The sequence below is a fragment of the Apostichopus japonicus genome, chromosome 2, assembly GCF_037975245.1.
Source record: "Apostichopus japonicus isolate 1M-3 chromosome 2, ASM3797524v1, whole genome shotgun sequence".
In the NCBI taxonomy this organism is placed as follows: Eukaryota; Metazoa; Echinodermata; class Holothuroidea; order Aspidochirotida; family Stichopodidae; genus Apostichopus; species Apostichopus japonicus.
In genome coordinates, this window is record NC_092562.1 from 7870488 (window position 1) to 7893510 (window position 23023).

General features: G+C 37.6%; 2 protein-coding genes across 9 annotated transcripts in view; one reads left to right on the forward strand and one right to left on the reverse strand.

Moving 5' to 3' along the window:
• Positions 1-4215: 4215 nt before the first annotated feature.
• On the forward strand, positions 4216-17371 carry LOC139976676 (uncharacterized). Of its 4 annotated transcripts, none has more exons than XM_071985372.1 (9): positions 4216-4374; positions 9140-9248; positions 10160-11352; positions 12592-12673; positions 13981-14149; positions 14497-14614; positions 15057-15179; positions 16193-16280; positions 17157-17371. In XM_071985372.1, the coding sequence occupies exons 2-8, from the start codon at positions 9185-9187 to the stop codon at positions 16235-16237; spliced, it is 1794 nt and encodes a 597-aa protein (XP_071841473.1). In that variant the 5' UTR covers positions 4216-4374; positions 9140-9184; the 3' UTR covers positions 16238-16280; positions 17157-17371. The 4 variants fall into 4 exon arrangements, with proteins under 4 accessions (XP_071841473.1, XP_071841472.1, XP_071841474.1 ...); XM_071985371.1 differs by having other exon boundaries at positions 16193-16271; XM_071985373.1 differs by having other exon boundaries at positions 4266-4560; positions 16193-16271.
• Positions 16401-23023, reverse strand: part of LOC139976620 (uncharacterized) — a 59129-nt gene continuing 52506 nt past the window's right edge. For all 5 annotated transcript variants that reach the window (XM_071985368.1, XM_071985369.1, XM_071985370.1 and 2 more), the window contains exons 32-36: positions 22567-22668; positions 22257-22442; positions 17932-18063; positions 17470-17639; positions 16401-17202 (exon numbers count right to left, since the gene is read on the reverse strand). In XM_071985368.1, the coding sequence (XP_071841469.1) occupies positions 17053-17202; positions 17470-17639; positions 17932-18063; positions 22257-22442; positions 22567-22668 (740 nt within the window). In that variant the 3' untranslated portion in view covers positions 16401-17052. The remainder of the gene's footprint in view (positions 17203-17469; positions 17640-17931; positions 18064-22256; positions 22443-22566; positions 22669-23023) is intronic.

The following is a 23023-nucleotide window of genomic DNA, read 5'->3' on the forward strand; positions in this document are numbered from 1 at the left end:
CATACATGTAGTCGAACAAAAGAGATTGTTTTGTTTCTTAAGCTCAGACAAAGAAACATTATCAAACAATGGTGAAAATGCTTTATAACGTGTACTTAACGATAAATGTTTGGGTTGAAACTGTCCAATATGGTTTTTAAAAGATACATAATTGAAGCATAGAAATGTATATGTACCTTTATGCTAGGTACACTCTTTAAAGGACTTAAAATGCTAAGATTGAACAAACAAATACTGATATCACCACGTATGACTCCATTCCTTGATACAAAATATAAAATGAGTAATTGGCGTATATTACTCCATCTTGGTCTTTTAGAACTTCCATCATTACACTAATTCAATTCGAATAGCTTGTAACAAGTCCAACAAATAGATGTGGCATCCATTTTTCAGAAATATGAATGCTAGATGAGGGTTTTTGTTTTCATCTATGAAGGAATCTTTTACCCTTTCAAGAAAGTCATCTTGCTAGTTTAAAATGTACTTAAATCATAATTGGCAAAGATAGTAACAAAAGATCACTATGTGATTACTCTGAACATGACACATGTTAGGTTCGAAGTATAAGAACTGAGAATTCATGTCTCTTGACAGTGATTAAACACTGGAGTGTGTGCATTGTAAAAAGACACTGCATTTGCCATTCAGACAGATCTCAAAAGAATCATTAGTAAGTTTATGAAAATTAAGTATTCCCATGAACTTGATTCTAAAAAGACAATGGAAGCTCAAATCTATGTTTCATTGTCGGAGTCATCACTCCAAGATGGTTCAGTACTTGAATCATCGGCATCAAACTCGGAAGCCACGTCTGGTCGGCTACTTTGAAAATCTTCGCTCAGTTCCCCCTCTTGGAATAGATGATCTGGGAGAGCCGGTCCCTCAAACCAGTCAGGGCTGTAGCACCCATTCTTGCTCTTCCAACCGTAGTTCTGTGGATCCAAGCCAGGCAAGACTCTTCCTCAGAGTGTTAGAATTATAATGTGAGGAACTGTAATTTTTGCCCAGGCCAATCCCAAAATATTTAGAGGCTTAGGTGAAAGTGTTATCTTTATTTTGTTAGAGCAGCGAATAGCTAAATAAGATAAAACACTGGTCTTGTGTACAGTAACTCCAATTTATGCTGGAAACAATATAATCATGAGCTTGAAATGTCATGTTACAAGGCACATATATCCAATTCTTTAGACCCATATATAGGGCCACATTGGGCCACCTATTCTTTCTATCTGGTGGGACCTATGCAGAAGAAAATTTGTCTTGCATTGGCAGTTCTTTACTCTGTGGAAAGTACCTTTGCATTTAATATTGTTTTTGTGTGGTTCCAAACCGGTTTTGAGTGGTACCTTGCATATTTAATCTGGGTCAATGCTACGATAAAGAGCATTTTGGGCCATATTTGGGGGCGTCTGGCGGGCCCTTAGAAGTAGAAAATTTGTCTGGCATAGGCCATTCAGTACTTTGTGGCATTCATGCATTAAGTTGACATTGGTTTCAAGTGGTACCTCGTTCGTTTGATCAAATGCATTTTTATGGGCCCTTTTGGGGCGTCTGGCGGGCCCTTTGTAGCAGAAAATTTGTCTGGCATAATGATTTCCATAGTCTGTAAGATCAACCCGAACATTCCAAACCGGTTTTGAGTGGTACCTTGCATATTTAATCTGGGTCAATGCTACGCTAATGGGCATTTGGGCCATATTTGGGGACGTCTGGCGGGCCCTTAGCAGCAGAAAATTTGTCTGGCATGGGCCATTCAGTACTTTGTGGCATTCATGCATTAAGTTGACATTGGTTTCAAGTGGTACCTCGTTCGTTTGATCAGATGCATTTTTGGGCCCCCTTTAACCGGCCCCAGGGGCCACATGCAGCAGAGCGACCACGGCAGACATCCACTTTTGGATAAGTGGTACCTCGTTCGTTTGATCAGATGCATTTTTTTAGGGGCCCTTCTTGGGCGTCTGGCGGGCCCTTTGCAGCAGAAAATTTGTCTGGCATGGGCCATTCAGTACTATGTGGCATTCATGCATTAAGTTGACATTGGTTTCAAGTGGTACCTCGTTCGTTTGATCAGATGCATTTTTGGGCCCCCTTTAACCGGCCCCAGGGGCCACATGCAGCAGAGCGACCACGGCAGACATCCACTTTTGGATATACTGGGTTTTTCCACAAATGTTCCAATACTCAGATATTGGTACCTCGTTCGTTTGATCAAAGTGCACTGGGCTGCCGGTCTATATGTGTTGTATTCACGGAACGTGTTCTATTTCTGTGGTAATTGTATTTCATTTGATTTCACCGATGCAGTTAGGGCATGTGCGCTCTATGTTCACACATTTTTCATTTCGGAATAGCGCCCCAAAATCAATCGAGGCAACAAACTCGATCGAGGCAACAAACTCGATCGAGGCAACAAACTCGATCGAGGCAACAAAATAGAACGAGACAACAAACTCGACCGAGGCAACAAACTCGATCGAGACAACAAACTCGATCGAGACAACAACATCGAAGTGGACAAACTCGACGGAGACGACAAAATACATTTCCCTTTTGGCGTTCCATAGTTAATAGGCTATAGGCTAAATTTAGCTAATTGCATCTGCCAAACTAAGTTAGTAGTTGAATCAGTACGCCTGAATGTTTATACGATTATAATCGAGTTAATGGAGCTGACGAGTATTCAAGATCAAAAGAGCACTGACAAAATACCATGCAAAATCTCAACAGTTTTTAACTTTTATTCGACACTGAAAATGGGGGGGGGGGGGGGGGCAGTTGCTCGCACTGCTCCCCCTGGGTACGTCAGAGATATATACTGAACTTACTTGAAGCTAGCGAACAGGGTCAACCCATCCAATAGCAAAATTAGTACATAAATAAACCGAATTGAAGCTGGCGAACGTTATACGGTAGTTCTATTAGACATTTTTAGAGTATCCAAAATCATATATACGTAGTTTTGTATGATGGAGTATAAGGATCGCGAGATACAATTTCTCAGTGGCAAGGAAAACCTGGTAAATATAACTGATAAAAGGTCAATTTTGAGGTAATTCACAATCACAGAAATATATGAATAGGCCTAGGTAAATAAGAGCACGACAGTCGGAAATTCCGACAATCGCACTAACTATCATCAGTTTTACCAATATTGGAGGGGGGGGGGGATGAGACACCCCACACCCCCTCTAACGTCGTTCCTGGTCACATAACGTCATGAGATTAGGAATATTTTCGGGCGAACGAACTTTTCAAGCCCCGAAGAGGGTAAATTCTCAATTTTCAACTGGAAAAATCAAGTTTTTAACCGGCAGAATGGTTGATGTATGTTCTAGAGAACATGCTTAGATGGATCCCCAAAAGAGAGGACGTTGAAATTTTCGTGTCATGGTCACTTTAAAAGTTATTCCTATGCCTGAGTGCAATTGAATTAAAATATATCGAAAAAATACTTTTCATGAAAAGAATTAGAATGGTGTTTAGTAATTGTTGGGGTGGATACTGAGCATAGGCGTAGGAGAATACTAAGAATACTAATTTGCAATGTGTTTTTCAATGGTTAAACTGATATTATTATTATCATTATTACTGTAACGAATTCCCCAATAATTCTAACCAATATGGAAGGGTAATAACACGGAAAATGATTGTATGTTGTTGGCATGTGATGTAATAACCGATGAATGCCTATATGATATGCACAATGACATGTTGAACACGAAAAATTTTGGTTTTATTTTTCGGGCAAGTCGTTACAGCCCCCCAAATCAAATTAGGCTCCTACTTCTATGGTACTGAGATAGAGTTGTTTGTGCTACTATGAGAGAAAGTGCTCAAAAATGTTTACAGAAAAATTGGAAAATTTGATCGATTAACAAATGTTGATCATTGTACTTCGCCCAAACCTCTCCTTTCTACGCCTACGCATCGATAGTAAGTTTCATCAATGATTCAAGATACACTAGAATCTTTCGCCTCATCCAAGCATCAAAAGTATTGATGATAAAACTGAAATAAACACATTGAAATATAACGTTCTCTTCCGACACCCTCTAGATAGTTTTCCAAAACTTATCTTTACTACGAGCGGGTATCATAGTTCGTATGGTTTATAAATTAAGTGAAGGAATTGATTCCATGCTAACGGCAACTGGCTTGTAGACCACGGACAAGTGGCATTGTCCCTCTTCGCGTTCAACAATACAAGCAACGTTTCGGCTGTTATGTTGTAACCAGAGCCGTTTACTACGACTTCTGTACTGAGCTGCGTGCCATTAACTACTGCAAAAGCTCGGTTAGTAGTCAGTGTGCGACAGCGTTTAGTAACAAGAATCACTAGCTGAAATCGTCCTGCCGGCTGACTGAAGAAAGGTTCGGAGATTAGTGCAAGTTGCTTTTAGTGAAATTGTAGACATACCAACTCTAGGCCTAGGTTGGAATTGAAAGGAAGTTACTGATGTTCACATTCTGTTACTACTACTGGCCTAGTGTTAGTTTATTGTTGACCTAGGCCTAACCACTCTTCACACACAGAGGCTCCGACTGCGTGGCACGCAGGTACTGTATGTGATTGTGTACGGTAACTTCGCGTCTCCTAAATTGGCGTACTGTGTTATACATATGTACTATGTAGCTGCATTAAATAAAGAAACACAAATATTGTATTTTGAGATGCCTTTGTGGATTATTTTACCCATTTAGTGGAATTACACGATTTTAAGGAAATGTTCCTTTGCATCAAGCAGTTTTGAATTCTGACCATCACATTCACAAGTATAGCTCTTTCTATTTTCAAACCACCAATGAAATCAATAGCTGAAGAACAGAACTTAACTGATCATTTTCCACTCGTTGCAAGTTGTTTATTTTGGATTAGACCTAGGCTATACCATTCGATAAGAGCTTGGCGTCCAGTTTAACTGTGTGCCTGACGTTTCAATCCTAGCAGGATCTTCAGAGGCTGAATGACAAGTAACAGAAGGGACATATACAAGCACATAATACAGGCAGGTTAATGAGCAGGGTGAACACAATTTAAGAGAAAATTTAAACTGAAAGACAAACTAGATAAGGAGGATCACCCGAAGGATACAGTAACAGAGCCACTGAAAATCAAAATCAAACAAAACTGTTTAGCAAAATGCTTATCCACTGAAGAGCTAGTGTAAGAGAATGAATAAAAGTAAGTGTGCCTGATATTTGGATCCTACCAGGATCTTCTACAGAAGCTGAATGACAAGTAACAGAAGGGACAAATACAAGCACATTAATGCTAAACATCAATTTCTTTTATGGTCAAAATCTCAGGGAATCGAGCCTTATTCTTACCACCAAACAAAATAAATGATAGGCCTATGTTTAACATTTCCTGAAATTCGATCTGACTCCCTACAGAGGAAACCAAAAATACAGCTGGATTAAAAGTTGCTTACTGGTGGTTGAACACCTCTAGCAATGCACAAATAGTTGATGTCACATGTAGACTAAGAAGGTGACACTTTTTCTTATGATTGAAATGATGTATGGAACTTCAACTTCAAACAACAGTCTTCAATTTTGACTAAATGACTAATTTGATATTCCTCTGCAATACTCAAGACAATATATGTCTGATCATGGCAATGAACTTGTCATTAACTTTTTTTACATTTTTCTGCCCAAGTCATTCTTAATCTTCATGCTTACTAGGGTTGGGCGATATTCGCTTTTTACCGTCTCGATAAATAGTTAAAAAATTATCGCGTTATTCGATAACTACGATAATTTTTCCTCTAACAAAATTAGCGTAAATGTCGAGCTTTGAGTGGACGGAGAAAGAGAGATATATGAAGGGGACATTCAAAGAGAATATCTGAGTTTGTTATGAACTGTTCCCCCTGAAAATAAATGAACAAATAAATAACCATGGATTTTTTTTGGGGGGGGGGGGAAATTTATTGTATCATTTGCGTCAACAAATTTGTAATATTGACATTACCGACTCTGAAACAAGAGCAACTTTCTTAAATACATTCACTGATTCCAGTACATGCTCACTGGAAGAAGTCCCAGTCGTCTGACATTAGACTTAAAAGAACACAAATAATTAGTTCTTCAATGCTTCTGGCCTACAACTCAACAAAAAATAATTGACACTTAAACGTTGACAATGTAGGCCTAGGTAGGCTAGCTTGTGTCACTTTCGATCTTGATAATATGGCGCACTAACCTGAAAACATGTTATACTTCCATTAGAATGGGCACTGCAAAGTTGCAGTTATAAGCGCGCTGTCTTGTTTCAACCCTAGGGAACTGGTAAGGTGCAGCTGACCTACATAACCATGCCTCTCGGCAAACGCAGCTGGTTAACAAACTTATTTTCATGACGCTAAAGCTTGATAGGTGGACATGCATTTGATTGACAAGTTTGCCTCGCCCACATAAGCACCAAGCCTTCTTGGCGCTAAGACATTTTCAGCGATAAGACATTCATGTCTTTTTTACACACATCATAACTACTTGTTAACAGGCTTATTTTTAAAACATAAACCCTGTTGTTTCAACCAGGGCTCGAATTTCGTAATTTCTAGGGCAGACCAACTGGCCTTGGAATACATGTTTTTGGGAGGGCATCGAGGCCAGTGGGGAGGGCAGCAAGGGCAACGTTGAAATTGTGAGCAGGGCACCAAGGCCACTTTGAAAAATGATGCGAAGAATGTCTCAATTTGTAACCTGTTTTATTTTCAAACCGCCGCGTAACACTCCTCCATGAAACAGCATTATTATTATGAAATTCATACACAACGCCGAAACACTGTTGATAATACAACTTAACTGCATATGCTTCCAGTGTACAACTCTCCACTACATAATTATTCGGTCTTCCGACTCCCGCCTGAAATTGGGTGTACTTGTAATTGCCAATAGTGACACACCCTCCCGAAATAATCCTGTGTAACTTGACTCTACTGGGAATTTTCCAGATTCTACCAATCACCTCGCATTCATGTAGTTGTTAAGCCAATAAGCGAGCACGATTCTGTGACGTCAATCAGCCAAAGCTGTATAATGGTACTACTGTGTGCAGGTATGGTTTGACCGTAGCTGCTACTGGTTGTAAACTTTTTCGAACTTTCTTTCAATTGACGATAAATACAGGTATGTTATACATACATATACGTGAATGATATGGTTAGGAAGCTAAACATGTTCTCTCTCAGAATATGATGATTTTGTTCACATTGTTGTCCCTGGAATAATTTCTTCGCGATTCTAGAAACACTGTATTGCATTACGACTGAATTTCCCACTGAACTATGTTACGAAAATGCAATTGTAGCCAGCGGAGCCGTCGTATATTAATCAGTTGGATAGGCTCACATTTGTGTACCGTTAGAATGCGGTACGTTTTCACACCAACTACCAAGGTCAGTACTGTGGTGATGTTTAATTTTCGATCACAGTTCGTTATTCACTTCCTGTGACCGCGATACGCTGGCATGCTTTTCATCATTTTCCGCGAATAATAGCCACGCTTTTTCGGAACATATGATTCGTTTTTTTGTCATTCTCAAAGTCGCATTTGTCCAATGCCTGTTCCTGCAAAAGGCACGGAGGCCAATGGGTAAAAAGGGCAAGGCCAGTACTGGCCTTGATAGTAGTAATTTTCCCTTGGGCATCGCGGCCAGTGGCGAGGGCACCCGCGGCCATGGCCGCACTGGCCGCCGCTTATTTCAAGCCCTGGTTTCAACGAAGCTGGGCAATTGGCGCCTTTGTTACATTGCAGAAACATAAATTGTGCGAGTTTGTCACTAGTTTTGTCACACATCATATTTGCATCGTTTGATGCAATACTTGGCGCGAATGAATGCTTAAAACTTTTCCAGGTACTGCACAGATGACTGATATCGGTGAGACCCATATTGTCTCCCCCTTCGATACAGTACAGCTGTTCAGGGCGTATAGTACCAGGGAGCTGTTTCATAACAACTCCCTGGTAGTACACGATAGAATTCAATAGTGACATACTGTAAAGACTTTTAATACGGACCAACCACAAGGTCAAACATGCTCCACGGACTTGTTGAAAGCTGTCAGAAGTTCAGAACAGAGTCATAATACAGCTCTGTGTCTTGAACGTACAATCACATTATCGCCTAGTACTGTGTGGTTTATACAGGGTGGGTGACTAACACCGTTCTCATTGTGTATATGTGTACGTAGCGAACATGTTGTAAAGGACGGGTTTGTTACGAAGTTCAAAAGTCAGTAAATGAAGTTGATAAACTTTATTTCTTTTCAACTTTCTTAACAATGGAATGCTAGAATAACATTTACACATAAACCGGAGAAAGGATAATCGCATTTTTTTTCCACATTTACTTTAAATTTCTTTCACAAGAAATAATTGTCTTTTGTTTCATCCTCAAAATATATCATCTTGAAAAAAACTATCGCAATAATAATAACTTTCGATATATTGCCCAACCCGAATGCTTACTTATCATCAGAAGTTTAATCTCAATCATACTTCACTAGCATCAAGTTTTTTATGAACATCAGAAATTTTGTAGAATTTCAGCCTTTTTCAGGCAACCCACAGAAATAATTACAATTGGCATTGAGTTCTATCAAGTTTTATTGGCTGTATTTAGTTTTGACACGCTATACTCATCCAGCTACTTATTGTTAATGCCTGACCTATCACTATTTGTATTATAAGCTAGAACCATGTGTGTGTTGGTGACAAAATGGCCTTGTTCTGTATCTGATGTTTTCAATTGCTAAGAGAAGCTATTTATAAGTGAAAATGGTTAAGAAACACTGCTTATGAACATGAAATGTGTCAGATTCACAAGTTGGTGATACAGATTAGTGACACATCTTCCTATAACTCACCATGTTTTTGGGGGGGGGTCTTCTAATCCATGATACAATGTACAGACAGTGTATTGTGGTTGAATTTACAACTAAAGAACTCTCAGTGAATTCCTTACATGGTTAGTTTGACAGCCCCTCTCATTGAGAGGAAATGATTTTATTTTAGAAACATGTTTATCTCTACCAAAGTACCAAACTGTTTGTGAAGTTGCTTGTTTGGGTAAGTCATTAGCTTCAAGTATATTGTTAATTTGAAACTACTGTATTTATGTTATAGAGTGGCACTGGTCAAAGGAAGCTCCTTCCATCTGAGAAACACAAAATGTCTTCAACAAGAAGGAAGAGAAATGTTGGATCACAAATCAGAATTAAACAAGAAGTAGCAGGTGAGACTCAACAAGAGAATTTGGTTTTACTTCTATCAACAGTATATATATATATGTCAAAAGTTGTTATTTAAATAAATGGGTAGTATTCATGATGATCCTCCAGTCCAGCTTTAGTCCAGTAGAGTAAAATCTGTATCCAATACAAGTCCAAAGTAGGCCAAATCAGAGTCTAGAGTCATCCCTCTCCTTGGCTGCTTCAGTAAATGAACCAATTTAGCAATTTACTCATTGAAATCTATCTCACTTTTGATGTCGTGATTTGGTTCTTACCATATCAGCTCTATAAGACTTTTGTCACTAATTATGCACTTTATGTGACTTGTAGTAACTTCACACTAGTATACTGTATCTGTAGGTACAGTATAGCAGGGGCCTTCCAGTACTTACTGTACTCCAAACTCAAATATCAACAAACTTCTATAATTGTAATCAATGTATTGTAAACAAGATTACTTAAAAAGAACATGACATCTGAACTTAAATATTACTTGGTAAGTGGATTTGTTTGAGGACTTTGAACACTATCCAGATTTATGGACAATAGAGGTCAAACTCTGAAAACCATGTAAGTACAATAACTCAAGAAGGACAACAATGTTGAACTTCATATTTTGTGTGATGATCTCCCATAGTGAGGACAAGAACTCTATTGCAAATTAGTGAAAGTCAAAGGTCATTTGAGGTCAACTTAAGTGAAAGTATAGAACTCGAGTAAACAGTTTCTCCTTGAAATACCTTGAAGTTTGTTCACATGCAGCATTACCAGCAGCCTGACATCTCATAAATGTTCTCTGCTGGTTGTAACTTCACAACCTCATTCTAAGAACAGTCTCTAAAAGATGCAGGGAAGAGATATGTAATGTACTGTGTACAGTAGCTTTCTAATGCCAGTTTTGTTTGCTTTACAGAGCACGAGCAACCAACAGTCAAGCGACAGAAAGTCGGTCGAAGTCAAGCATCCAGTCTGCTCTTGAAGGTAAAGAAAGAAAGTGGGAAAGTTGTAAGGAAGAAAGATGTCGCTCCTGTGACTATAAGTCCTCCTGGCTCCAAAACTGATGATGGTAGTCTGAAGATGAAGTTCATCCTCTCACCAAAGAGAGAGCCAGAGGATAATGATGATGAAGAGGAGGATGATCATTCTGCTAGCAAGAAATCTAAAAAAGAGATTTCTTCTAAAACTAACCCTAGCTTGAAATTAAAGTTATCATTTAAATCTTCTCCAGATGAGATCACAAAAGGAGGAGGAGGAGGAGGAGCATCAAAGAGCACTGATGAGGAGCATGTTCATCCTAAGAAGAGATTTAAAACATGTTTTGAGGAATCTGCAGCTTCAGACTTAAAACCAACCAGTAAAAGAGGTAAAGGGATTAAATTGGATTCAGATAGTGGTTATAGTGATGCCCAGACAGGTATGCAGGCCAAAGTTAAAGCACTTGATACTTCTGTTGCTGAGAAAAGGAATATCATTGTTGATAAAAAGAAGGATAAAAAGAAGAAGAGAAAAGAAAAGGACAAAAAGAAAAAGTTCTTTAAGAATAAAAGTGACAAAAATAGATTTCTGAATGTACATCGATCGTCAGATGAAGCAGAAGATGGCTGGATTGAAGAAAAAATGAAAGCGGAATCACAAAGCGAGTATGAAGTTATTTCTCCTTGGTCAAAACCTAACGAACCCTTACCTGAAGCCAGTCCCGTTGAAGTATCTTTGACGCCAATAAAACTCAAAAAGGATAAGAAGAAATCCAAAAATAAAAGCAAAAGGAAGCGTGGTAAGAAATCCAAGAAACTGTTACACCACCCAGAGAAGAAGAAGAAAGACAAGGAATCATTTACCCAGGAGCAGATAGTTAAAATACAGCAGAGATTGATGAAGCAAGGCTTAAAGTCACCTTCCAGTGGAGGGGATGATATTGGAGAACTTAACTTCTCCTCACATGGTGAAGACCTGATCTCACAGCTGACAGCTTCATCAGGGCATTTTGATCCAAGTAGTCTCCTAGATGAGCTGCCAGTGGAATCTGAACCATTGTTAAAGCCAGTAACAGCCAAAGTCACAGACAAGAAAACCGACAAGAACAGCAAATTGAAGGACAAAGCAAAGGTAGCTTTATATATACACTTCTAAATTATTAAACTAAATGTGGAAGACAAACAAACTACAGTATTGCTAAGTTAATATTAGCAAATGTTTCAGGTGCTGAAAGCCATTATTGAACAAGAAGAGTCTTGTAGATAGGACATGTTAGGTACTGTGGCTCAAGTATATATGATAAATGGTTATGATCAATCTGAACCACATGTTGAGATAACTTATTTTGTGGTTTCCAGTGGCTATTTTCAACTGCATGTACTAAATTGTATATAAAAATTCTGGGAAATTATGAAAAAATACTGTCATAGTTCTGTTTTTCTAAGTTGACAGGAATCTCTGATTTCAGAGAACACTGATATGGCATTCAATGTCAGTGTGTGACATCCTGCTTGGCTAAACAGAGTAATAAACAGTATTCCTTACCATTGGGGGAATGGTTTTACCCAAAATTTATCTTATAAATACTTCTTGGTGACACTTAAATAGGATGCTGAAGCATCAATTTATTCACTAGGAAATATAAGTATGTTTGGTCCAGTCATGCCAAAAAGTTAGACTTATGGAAGGCATGGTACCCAAGGTACAGAATGTGATCTGTTATGGAAGATCCCTTGATTCTGAACAGTTTAAAATTATTGAAAGCCCTTTCAAATGTTGAGAGTATACTCCAAACATTGATGCAAACAGTAGCTTGAAGAGAACATCAGATACATATACAGTACATGAGCCCAGCATTATCAACCATTCTGTACCCTTTTTATTATGTACAGTATTTGTTGCTATTGATGCAAAATAAAAAATGACCAATGCAACCGTGGTCCACATGTTTTGTTAATGTTGCACCATATAATCAAGTTAAATGACATAGCCTGTGTAGGAGGCATGAAGAGACTAAATAAGAGACTAAATAATTCAGAGACAGTACCTTCGATATAGTTTCGTTAATGTGTTGTAACAACGACTGTTCAAATTGATTTACACTTGTTAGAAATTGACCAGGTTCATGCCATTATTCTGTCAACATGAACAACGTTAAAATATAAAATTAGGCCTTTTGTTCCTAGCCAAGTTGAAAGGAATATGTGGAAATATTTTATGATACAAGTGCGTATATGTGTGTATATGACTTGCTTGTATGCATGATAAATCAAAAAGGACAATACTGAAACTCAAGTTTGCCAAGTGAGTAAATAAGGCCAACAATACAGATACTGTATGTTTTAAGTTGTGATGTTTGTATTATTGCAGAAAAAGAAGAAAGTTATCACTGCTTACCAGATGTGGTGCAAGGCCAACAGGGCATCTATATTGGAACAAACACCTGGACTAGGTAAGTTGGGGCGGCCTGATCAATAGATGTGTACATGCTTTAATATTTTAAGGAAATCTGTACCTCTGAGATGTTTCAGTACTTTTCTGTTTAGACAAGTTTATTTAGATTAACTGGTGGACAGTAATATCTCTGCATACACAAGACAAATTAACTTTTTTTTGCTAAAAATACAGTATAGATTTTTTCACTTCACTTCTTGCAGCTAACAAAACCTCCTGTTATCCATGTTTCAAGATTGTTAAGAAAGCTTTATTGTCTTTACTAAATATAAAACCAAAACATACTTTTTAACCACTTTGGCCGTTTCACTGTACGTGAAAACTGGAAAGTGAAAACAATAACATTTGGCTTTGTTCATTGCGAGTTCTACATACATTAGGCTAGTCTGGCTAGAGAACGGATGAACCTCATAACTGCTCAGATTGCAAATGCCGCCAAGATTTTACAAATACGATAAAGTGATGAAGTCAAGTCGCAAAATACTCTCAAAAATCCCTAAAATTGTTTGGCGACAGTCCTCGGTAGTTATACTGCAATAGAGTATTTTGTTATTAGGGTAAACACTTACTCATACTATTGCCAAAAACACGAAGCAAAAAAATACATTTTCCCCCCCCTGATCGCATATACCATACAGTACGTGCTAAAATAACCCCTTTCAGTAACTGAACTCCCGCAACCGACTAAAGCAAGTCTGATTTCCAGCGACACACGCGACAAAGTCAATGGGACTTTAGTGTGTGATTTCCCCCACATGTAGTTAAGTCAATGGAGGAGCGCCATTGACTTACTGTGTATAATTGTTTGAAACAACGTTCCATCAGAAGTTTTCCCTTGCAGATGGTAATCATTGTAAACTTGAAGCAAACATCCAGGATTGTTTTATTTTTCCTATCAGATTATATATTCCAATATCAAAATACGAATATTTTATTTTCGTTCGGTCTACTTTTCACTTTATTTACGTTGGAGTTGCAACACATGAAATTCATTCAAAGTTTGAGCACACCTTTATAACTTGAAAATAAGTCCTACATTGAATTCTCATACACTGTGTTTCAGGTGTTATTTTAAAGGACTACTTTACCGTTATGCAGGTTTTTTGAGCATATGCCACCTAATGTCAGAAATTAATGATGAGAATGAAATAGGGTAGTCAGGCAATGGATAATATAAAAAAGCAAAATGGAGAATCACAGAAGAATTATAAACTGCTGGTATGACTTCAGTAATTCTGATCACTGAAGAGAGTGTTATGAAACTCGGTAATATTTTTGTAATCTTTCTATCTTCCTTCATTACAGACTTTGCTAGTATGAGCCGAAAACTTGGGGAAAAGTGGCACAGCCTTGCCGAGAAAGAAAAGACAAAGTGGAAGCACAAACAGCGAGCACTCATGCTGAGACACAAGAATGTGCCCGCATTATCTAGAATGAAGAAACATGTTCAAAAAGCTAGCAATCCTAAAGCTAGGTAAGCAAACCTAACCAGATCCTGCCTGCCATTTTGCTCACTATGCTTTTCTGAAGTGACTAACCATCCAGTACAAAGTTAAGCCAGCAAACTATTACCAGCAGTGATATTCAAACACACAGTCACTCCTTGCAATGCTCTTTCAATTGATATGTTTGAGGAAAAGTAACTTGCAATACACGTGGAGGTGCAAAGTTACCATAGTGTGTATTATAAAGTGAATCTGCACCATTGCCTTCATTCCCGCACGACTCTCTCAATTCATCTATTCAAGACATGTCAATAATGCAAGGTCTTTAATTCATCAATGTTTTTGACTGCTGTACTATGTTTGTCAACTTACACAGGTCACAACAATACAAGGCTCCTCCACCTCATACTGACCCCATAGATGTTGCTGCTCATCTAAAACTACTGGGTGATTCCCTGACTAATGTTGGAAGAAGCCTGATCAAGCAAGCCAGTGTAAGTTGACTCTTTTCCCCTAATCTTCTTCCATGCTGAATTGCCATGAATTATGTTACATCCCAGTGGCAGACAGTGTAACACTTATGTATCTAATTAGAGAAACATATTCACATTGTTAATTGCTAACCCCATCTCTATCTTCTTTTCTCTAAATGTTATAAATATGTGGTTTGGAACTAAAGATGCAGAAAATTCCAGCAGGATTGCTATTGCAATCACCTTCAGCCATTGAAAGATCTACATAAACATTCCCTGATACAATGGTATTTCCATCACAAGTTCTCAAGTGCATAATCTCAGCTGATATATTAAGTATTTAGTAATTCTTGCAATCTACTGAAATCCATCCTGCATTCTCTATATCCTAAATGTTACATAATTGAGTCATTACAAGAAAGACCATCAAGTTTAATGAGTGATGGTTTTTTAATATCAACAGGGTGAGACCGAGGTGCATGGTAGTGTATCAGTCTTAATGGACTCAATGCTGAGTGCTATAGCCCCATTGTTATGCTTAACTTCACAAGTGGATGAGCTAAGTGTAATTCCAAGGAAGACCCAGGTAAGCATATTATTACAAGGCTATCTGTACTTGTAATTTATTCAGTTAAAATGTCAAGTACAAAATTTGTATGAATTTGAAGCCTTGTCTGAATTGTTTCCTTGATACCAGAACCAGGTGTAGCCAGAACCATTTATCTTTGCAATGCTTAGGCAACAAATTTGTGTCTTATGTAAGTTATCTGTAGGATAAGCAGCAGATCACTATTTCTATCCTGTAATGTCATGATTCTGTGAATCCCCCGAGATTGAGTAGATATACCAGTTTAATTACCCAAAGCTGTATTTACAATCAAAGTATAATTTAGCAGTAACAACAATTGAATTCAGATTCCTTGGTCTTGATTAGTTATGATGTTGGTTTGTACAGTGAGTGTTGTTGACTCAAACCACTGACTGGAGTCTCACATTGTTTGGCATGTGACTTGACAATAAATGAACAGTGACTTGACTTGAATTTAATAACACTTCTTGAAATTCAAGTAGATGCTACCAAAATAACAAAGTAGAAAGTAATACTATGCACCATTGACACAAACATGCAGCTTATCTTTTACATTTTAATTGGAGGAGAAGATGCATGCTGTTAATTGAACAAGTGGTCCAAGGTTTAGTATTGTTCAGTATGTTTTTGAGCATATTCTAGCATATTTCAATCACATGTTATCTACACATTTAGTATTGATCTTCAGAAATAATTAATACTTTCTGGGCAGGATATGATTTCATGTTTTATTGACCGGTTTTAATATTACTTCTTTGGTTTGGTGAATGAGGTACGAAGAGTGCTTTGTGCTAAAATGTGTTTGTGCAGTGATAAACATCATTTTGCTTAGGCCCAACAAGGCATATGTTGTGACTGAACATGAGACTCGTGGCTTGATAGGTAGTAAATCAAACAACTTGATACTCGACTTTAAAAAAAAACCTGTTGATAAAGCTACAGGTAAGGTACCTGACAAGTATCTGTATCTGGGGTCTTATTTAGTATGTTGATTTATTTTCTCTCTTCAGTCTTCCCTGTTGGAAAACATTGCCTACATCATGCCAGGGTTGTAGGCATCCTGTCAGCTGCAGATATGCAGATACTCAGGTATTGCAGGTATTTGTCACCCGCAAAGTATACGTTTCTGCTATTTTGTATTCGGGAATTTAGCAGAACAAACGTGTAATCATCCACGAGGTCTGCTATAGATTATATACTACAAACAAGACAGAGATCTGATAGTTTGATTGCACTTTATTACAGATTTAGATGACTATTTCAGTACTTTACAATCTTAGAAGAAAGACAGTATAGAATACCTGTGCAAGGATCACACAGATAGGTTAAACAATTATAGTTTGGAATACAGTTGAATGAATACAGCACTTTAATGCAAGTTCCCTGTCGTAATCTATATAGTTTGCTAAATAATGTAAAGAATACCACAATCTAAGTACAACCTCTTCACAATGCTCTGAATGTAGATTGGTAACAGACGATGTTTTGACAATGTAAGCAAATGTGAAATTAAATGGAAAATAAATCCCAGTTTGGCAGAGAACAAAAGGCTGAAACAGTCTTCAAATACTACAGGAAGACAATTGTCTTTAACATTCAACACCGCCCACCATTCTTCTGCCTTTGCCCATATTTCTTGGAATTTGTGAAATTCTGGGTTTTCTTGTAAGATAGCAGAATATGTTATACAATTTGCAAAATTAGAAATGTTAGAAAAAGAAATGTTATAATTCAATGAAATATCTGTTGTGCTACAAGGCATCTCATCTTTCACAAGTTTGACTCAATTCAAAAAGGTCATCTGCCATTTGAACCTGCCTCCTGAGTGTGATTTAACTACAATTAACATCCTGTAGCTGCCAATGTGAACCTATTTAATGGTCGCCACCATATCCTCCACTGCATTCCAATCAATGCTCAAGCTGCTACCACTCCCAATTGAAGCCATGTTCTCCAATTCTTTAACATCAACAGATGACAGGTAGCTGTCTTGCTCAGACATCTCAGAGGCTAAAGAAACCTGTTTCAAATACAAAAAGGGATAAAATGTTGCTCAATTTCCTTTTAATATTGTTGCTATCATTCCATGCTTTTCTCATACTCCTGTGGTTTGTTGTATCTAATAGCTATTGAATAAGTTGTGTAATTTTATTGTACAGTTAATGTGATAAGACAATGATGAACAGAAACTTTCCTTGTGTGTTTGGTCTTTTCCTTTTGTGTCCTTAATTAAGTAAATGCATTTCACAGGTCACACCTGTAATATAATGACATGTTTGACACTGACCTGACTTTCATCATATAATATCTGTTTCACATCATCTGAAATACTCCATGAGCTGATGTCACTGATGTTCTCCTCCCCTGTTGTCACCCTTGGGGTAAGGTATGGTTGGTGTCTTGAAGGCACAGAGTGTAGAACAGGAGACTTAAAGGTATAGGTACTTGAAGGAAAGACTGGAGGATGAGAAATTGGTTTATAAACATAGTTTAATGTTGTAAAACTAGTGAATCTATGAAAGATGTTGCAATGAATACCCTTGACACAACATGAAGTTGATCATCTATAGGAAAATTTGATGGACCTGCTGAACTAGGGAAACCATATTTGCAGTCCTTCCAAAACAATCCCCCCTACTCCCTGACAGGACAGCACTAAGCAATGAATAAAAAGTGCAACGATTTGGTTAATTTTGACCTCTATCATATTCTTTCACATCTCTGATAAACAAAGAAATTGCTGTCTCACCATATACGTCCTTGTGACTTGGTAGTGGGGCTTGGGCTGTTGCTTGCTGGAGTCTATGTACATAAGGCACTGGCTGATGACTCAAACCTCGGCTTCTCATCACAGAAACAGGTCTTGGGCTGACTGGTGATCCTGAGGAGATGAGCAATTAAAATATGCTTGGACAACTTCATGGTAAAGATATGATGTAGAATCCTTATCTTGTACACAAAGTGCAGGGTTCATTCAGAATAACTCTTTGTCTTTTATACTTGAGGGTTTTCTTCTTTGTTGTGATTAATATCCTTAGCAATTTAATAAAGGCAAATGCTAGATAAAACCACTATAATTCCTTGCCAGCTTTTACAGTTTATGAGATGTTAGGTAAACTGCACAAACAGTGCTTAATGAGGTTGATCCATACACCAAGCTTTACTCTTGGCACTATAACGTGCTTACAAAGTTTTCATACATTGACCTCTGCAGAAAACATTAGGATCTGGTTCTCAATAAGTTAGATCAGCTAATATGAAGTAAACCCAAGCTTTACATTTAGAGTTATGTTGTCCTAAAATCAAGTACCACAACAATATGCTAGTTGGCCATATAGTTTGCTCAAAATTGCACATATCTGATTTAAAGCAGGCAAATCAGCACTGTCACCAACCCCCAAGCAAAAGTCATGTAGTATAAATCATAGAGAAATAAGGCCAATTTTGAGACCACTTGAGTCTGTTTAAAACTTCCAACACAACAGAACTATTTGAAGCAGATTTCATTTCCTGGATATTTATGTACAGTTGAAGATCATTATATTTTGGGCCCATTCACTACACTGATCTGAAATTGACCAAACTATGTTCACCAAAAGAAAATCATAGTATGGTAGAGCTCACAGATTAATTGTAGCTTTAATTTTGTAATTAACATGTTTACAAAAGGTTACATACTTTGGAACATGTTGGCCTCATGTTACCTTTGACGTCTACCAATTTCAAAGGGTTCCTGCACTCACTAAGCTGGTTCTACATACTAAGTATGGAGTTCCACAAATATGCACTTTTTATGTCTTGTTTACAAGGTTATACAGCCTTTGAATTATTTGACCGCATATGACCTTTGACCTCAGCCAGTTTCGCAAGGGTTCTTCTACTCACCAAGCTGGATCTATATACTAAGTATGAAGTTCAGCAAGATGCACTATTTGAGTTATCATAATTAACAAAGTTTTCAGACTTTGACCTCTGTCTACCCCAAATGACCATTGAACTTCACAGAAAAGAATAGTGTTCTTGTACTCAATTCAAATACACTCATGCCATCACCATGATCGCATAGATTTTTTCCACCTCTGGCAAGGAATAATAAAAGGTTCCAGATAACTTGACCATTGCAAAGGTACTACCCTTCTGAAAGTAGTTGACAGATAACAGTCATTAGTGGGAAAGAAAAGTACTTTCAACCACTTAAAGGAGCTAAGGTGACAGTGATATAGAAAAGCCATTCATCAAAGAAATGGTTAGAGAGTTTACAAGTTTTCAGACTTTGACATCTGTTGAACTCAAATGACGTTCCAACTCCACAGAAAGTGCTCACAATGGTGCATCCACATACCAAATACCATACCACTTTAAAGTGTTTAAGTTATCGTTTACAAGCAAAGGCGTTACAGACATGCACACACCGCATCACCATCGCATACATTCCTTTTGCCTCTAAATAAAAAACAACAAGTTTTACAAGTATAGAGCAATATATAAGACATTTGTCCTCAAAAAACAGTATGGATGGTCCATTGGATGCTATACAACAGGTCAACATACCAAAGTGAATCAATATACCACATACAAAGTTCACCCAGCTTTGAAGTTTCTGGTTTCGATGATAATCATAAACTTTGCATTCATGTGGCGTGTATGTGTGTGAGTGCATTTGTGACACCCAGCTTGTTAATATGATATCGCAAGCAGGGTAGGTCAGACAAAGTTCATAGTTAGTGTGTAGAGGTACCACATTTAGTATAAGCCTATTGTTTTTGGTGGAGGTCAAAGGTCATTTAGGGTCACCAGGGGTAAAATTGTGAAAAACTTGTAAACACAATATCTCAAGAAGGGAAGCATGGGCTGACTTTATATTTAGTGTGCAGAAGTACCACATTGAGCAAAAAAAGACTTGTTTTTTTGTTGTTAAAGGTCATTTGGGGTTACCAGGGGTCAAAGTGTGAAAACCTTGTAAACACAATATCTCAAGATGGGAAGCATGGGCAGACTTTATATTTAGTGTGTAGAAGTACCACATTAAGCAAAAAAAGACTTTTGTATTTTTGTTAAAGGCCATTTGGGGTCACCAGGGGTCAAAGTGTGAAAACCTTGTTAACACAATATCTCAAGATGGGAAGCATGGGCAGACTTTATTTTTAGTGTGTAGAAGTACCACTTTGAGCAAAAAAAGTCTGTAGTTTTTGGAAGAGGTCAAAGGTCATTTGGGATAACCAGGGGTCAAATTGTGAAAACCTAATAAACACGGTATCTCAAGAAGGGAATCATAGGCAGACCTCATATTTGGTGTGTAGGAGTACCACATTTATGTAAATGAAGCCTTTTGTTTTTGTGGAGGGTTAAGGTCATTTGGGGTCACCAGGGGTCAAACTGTGAAAACCTTGTAATCACGATATCTCAATACTGCAAGCTTGGTCGACCTCTAATTTCTTACAGAAAACTGAATGGAAAATTTAGACTATGAAAAAGAGTAAACAAAAAATATGACTAGAAAAGAATTTGAAAGAGTGACCTCTGTACTACAAGCCCAGCACTCTATCAACTGAGCTATCCAGGAGTTAGTGGAAAACCCTAAATAGCCAAACTTAGTTCTGTGATAGTTGCAAAGGTAAGTGCACATTTCCAGTTGCTTTAATTACGTACCACAGACAGTACATGAATGACGGGATCCTAATATTGGGATTTCTGATTCACTTTGATACACTTAAGATAAAAGAAAACCTCATATGTCAGTAGCAGTCATGAAGACTTAGAAAACAAGTATGTTAATAAAACCTGGTATAACATGAACTTCATTGCTCAACTACAAACAACATGCTGTAGCCAAATAGCATTAGCAGATGCAATTGGTAATCTTAGAACCCTGTCAAATTAAAGTGGGACCCAAACATCTAAGTTAAATAGCCATTTCTTTGCCCAATAGCTCATTCCTTTCTTCCCAGTTGTTCTATATAGAACATGTTATGCTTCTTCTCCCTGAGTCACTGCCAAGCATCATGCTACTGACAGATTTCTTTCTTACTGCAACATGATGTAGACACATGTATACAAACTTTACATCATGAAAAGTAGTTACAATAAAATATGATACCCTAAAATAATTGAATTCTTAATCTAAGGTATTTGCAAGTTTTGAATAAAGGAACAATTTGTGATTAAGAGATCGGCCAGAATGCAATCAACATAATAACCTCATATGTCAGTGCCAGACATGAAGGTTTTGGAGGATCTTGTAACTAAATAAAACCTGATATAGCATGCAAGGAATGTCAATGATCAGCTATATGATTGAAAACCTAGTTCAATATAATATACACTCATCTAATCAATAATAGACATTAGCAGTATTCTCATCACTCCGGATGGAGAAGCACAATGTTTGCAAAAACACAGTAGAAGTCTATCAGCAATTTAAGTCACTGGGAATGTCAATAGCCTATTAAGGAAGAAATCTCTGTAACGAACTGTCATTAGTCTATACAGCAAAACAGGAAAACATGAAAAAATAAAGGAGGGTCTTTGTTTGCAGACAACATTTTGCTCTATTAAACAATTACAAACCTGTCAAATATGAAAGCTGTTATTTGACATTTTTTTAATGTGGTTTCCAAAAATATTGAATTTGTAAACAAAGCATTAACTTTCAATGCCTATTATTGTACAGCCTTCGAGGGCCTTTACTTGTTAGAAGCTTTCACTATCACTGCAACTGGCCTCATTCCAAGTAATCTTGATGTCAGCATTTAATTTGCTTTTAGGAGACCTTTGAACCTCCGATTCATGAACCTTCAAAATCAAAACACTTGTGACCATGGTGAGTAGCCTTCCTGAATATAATAATCCAGAGATGAAGTAATTGGCAAACAATGATCCCAATTCATCTGAAGATGGATTTTGGCTACAAATCCTTGCACAACCAAAGGCAATTACTAGCCAACAGTTGTGGCCTAAAGAATTCCTGTCTAAGTAGATTCATCTTGTCTAGTTTTAAAACATTACTGTCTCATGAACTTTGAATTTCTGGGGGGGGGGGGGTAGGGGGAGGGTTGAGACTTGTTTATACTTTACCTTTCATTTCTTGTCTCTGTTCTTTACTGCTACTTTCAAAGCTCTCTCTCAGAGCTCTCACACTCCTCCTTCCTGTTCCTGCTGCTTTGTCAGGTTTCTTGGATGGAACTGGTGGATCTCTTCTTCTAGTTTCTAATCCTCTCTTATCATCTTTAATCAAGTCTTGACTGCTCTGTGTCTGTGATGCTGTGGAATAACCAAAAAGTGACTATATTATGAAATTATTGCTTTATTCATTGTCAAAGCTGTTCTGTCCAATATGAGTTTCAAGGAATCTACATATAAATCAACTCTGTGTCTGTAAGGTTACCTGGTACTCTTTCTGTGACCTTTGTTTGTCTAAATCCTGCTACATTTCTCAGATTCTCTCTCCTTGCATTCTTATTTCTGGATTGCATCAATTTGCTCTTCCCTGAAATGAAACATAAATGAGAAGTTGTATTGTTAAACCATGCAGCCTGATAGTTCTCACATGCAACTCTCTCTTGAATTCTCTGTTATGTGAGGACTTAAAACATCCACTCTACTAACCAAACCTACCACAGCATTATCTCCAGTAATCTGATTTAAAGTAAGGCAATTGAAGCCAATAGGGATCAAAATCAATACTTAACCACCTATCCATCAATAGTCAATTAATAGTCCATTAACTATCTATCCATCAATAGTAACATGTAGCCATGTACCTCAGGCCTTAACTTTTGAGGTTACTTTCATTGTCTTAGCAGCTGAACCATAAGTTTCATCAATAGTAACATATAGCCATT

What these genes read in the sequence shown, in the direction of transcription:
- LOC139976676 (XM_071985372.1), top strand. Translation starts at nt 9,185, where the DNA reads ATGTCTTCAACAAGAAGGAAGAGAAATGTTGGATCACAAATCAGAATT. An exon ending in AATTAAACAAGAAGTAGCAG is followed by an intron (nt 9,249 to 10,159) that starts GTGAGACTCAAC and finishes TTTGCTTTACAG; the next exon opens with AGCACGAGCAACCAACAGTC. An exon ending in AATTGAAGGACAAAGCAAAG is followed by an intron (nt 11,353 to 12,591) that starts GTAGCTTTATAT and finishes GTATTATTGCAG; the next exon opens with AAAAAGAAGAAAGTTATCAC.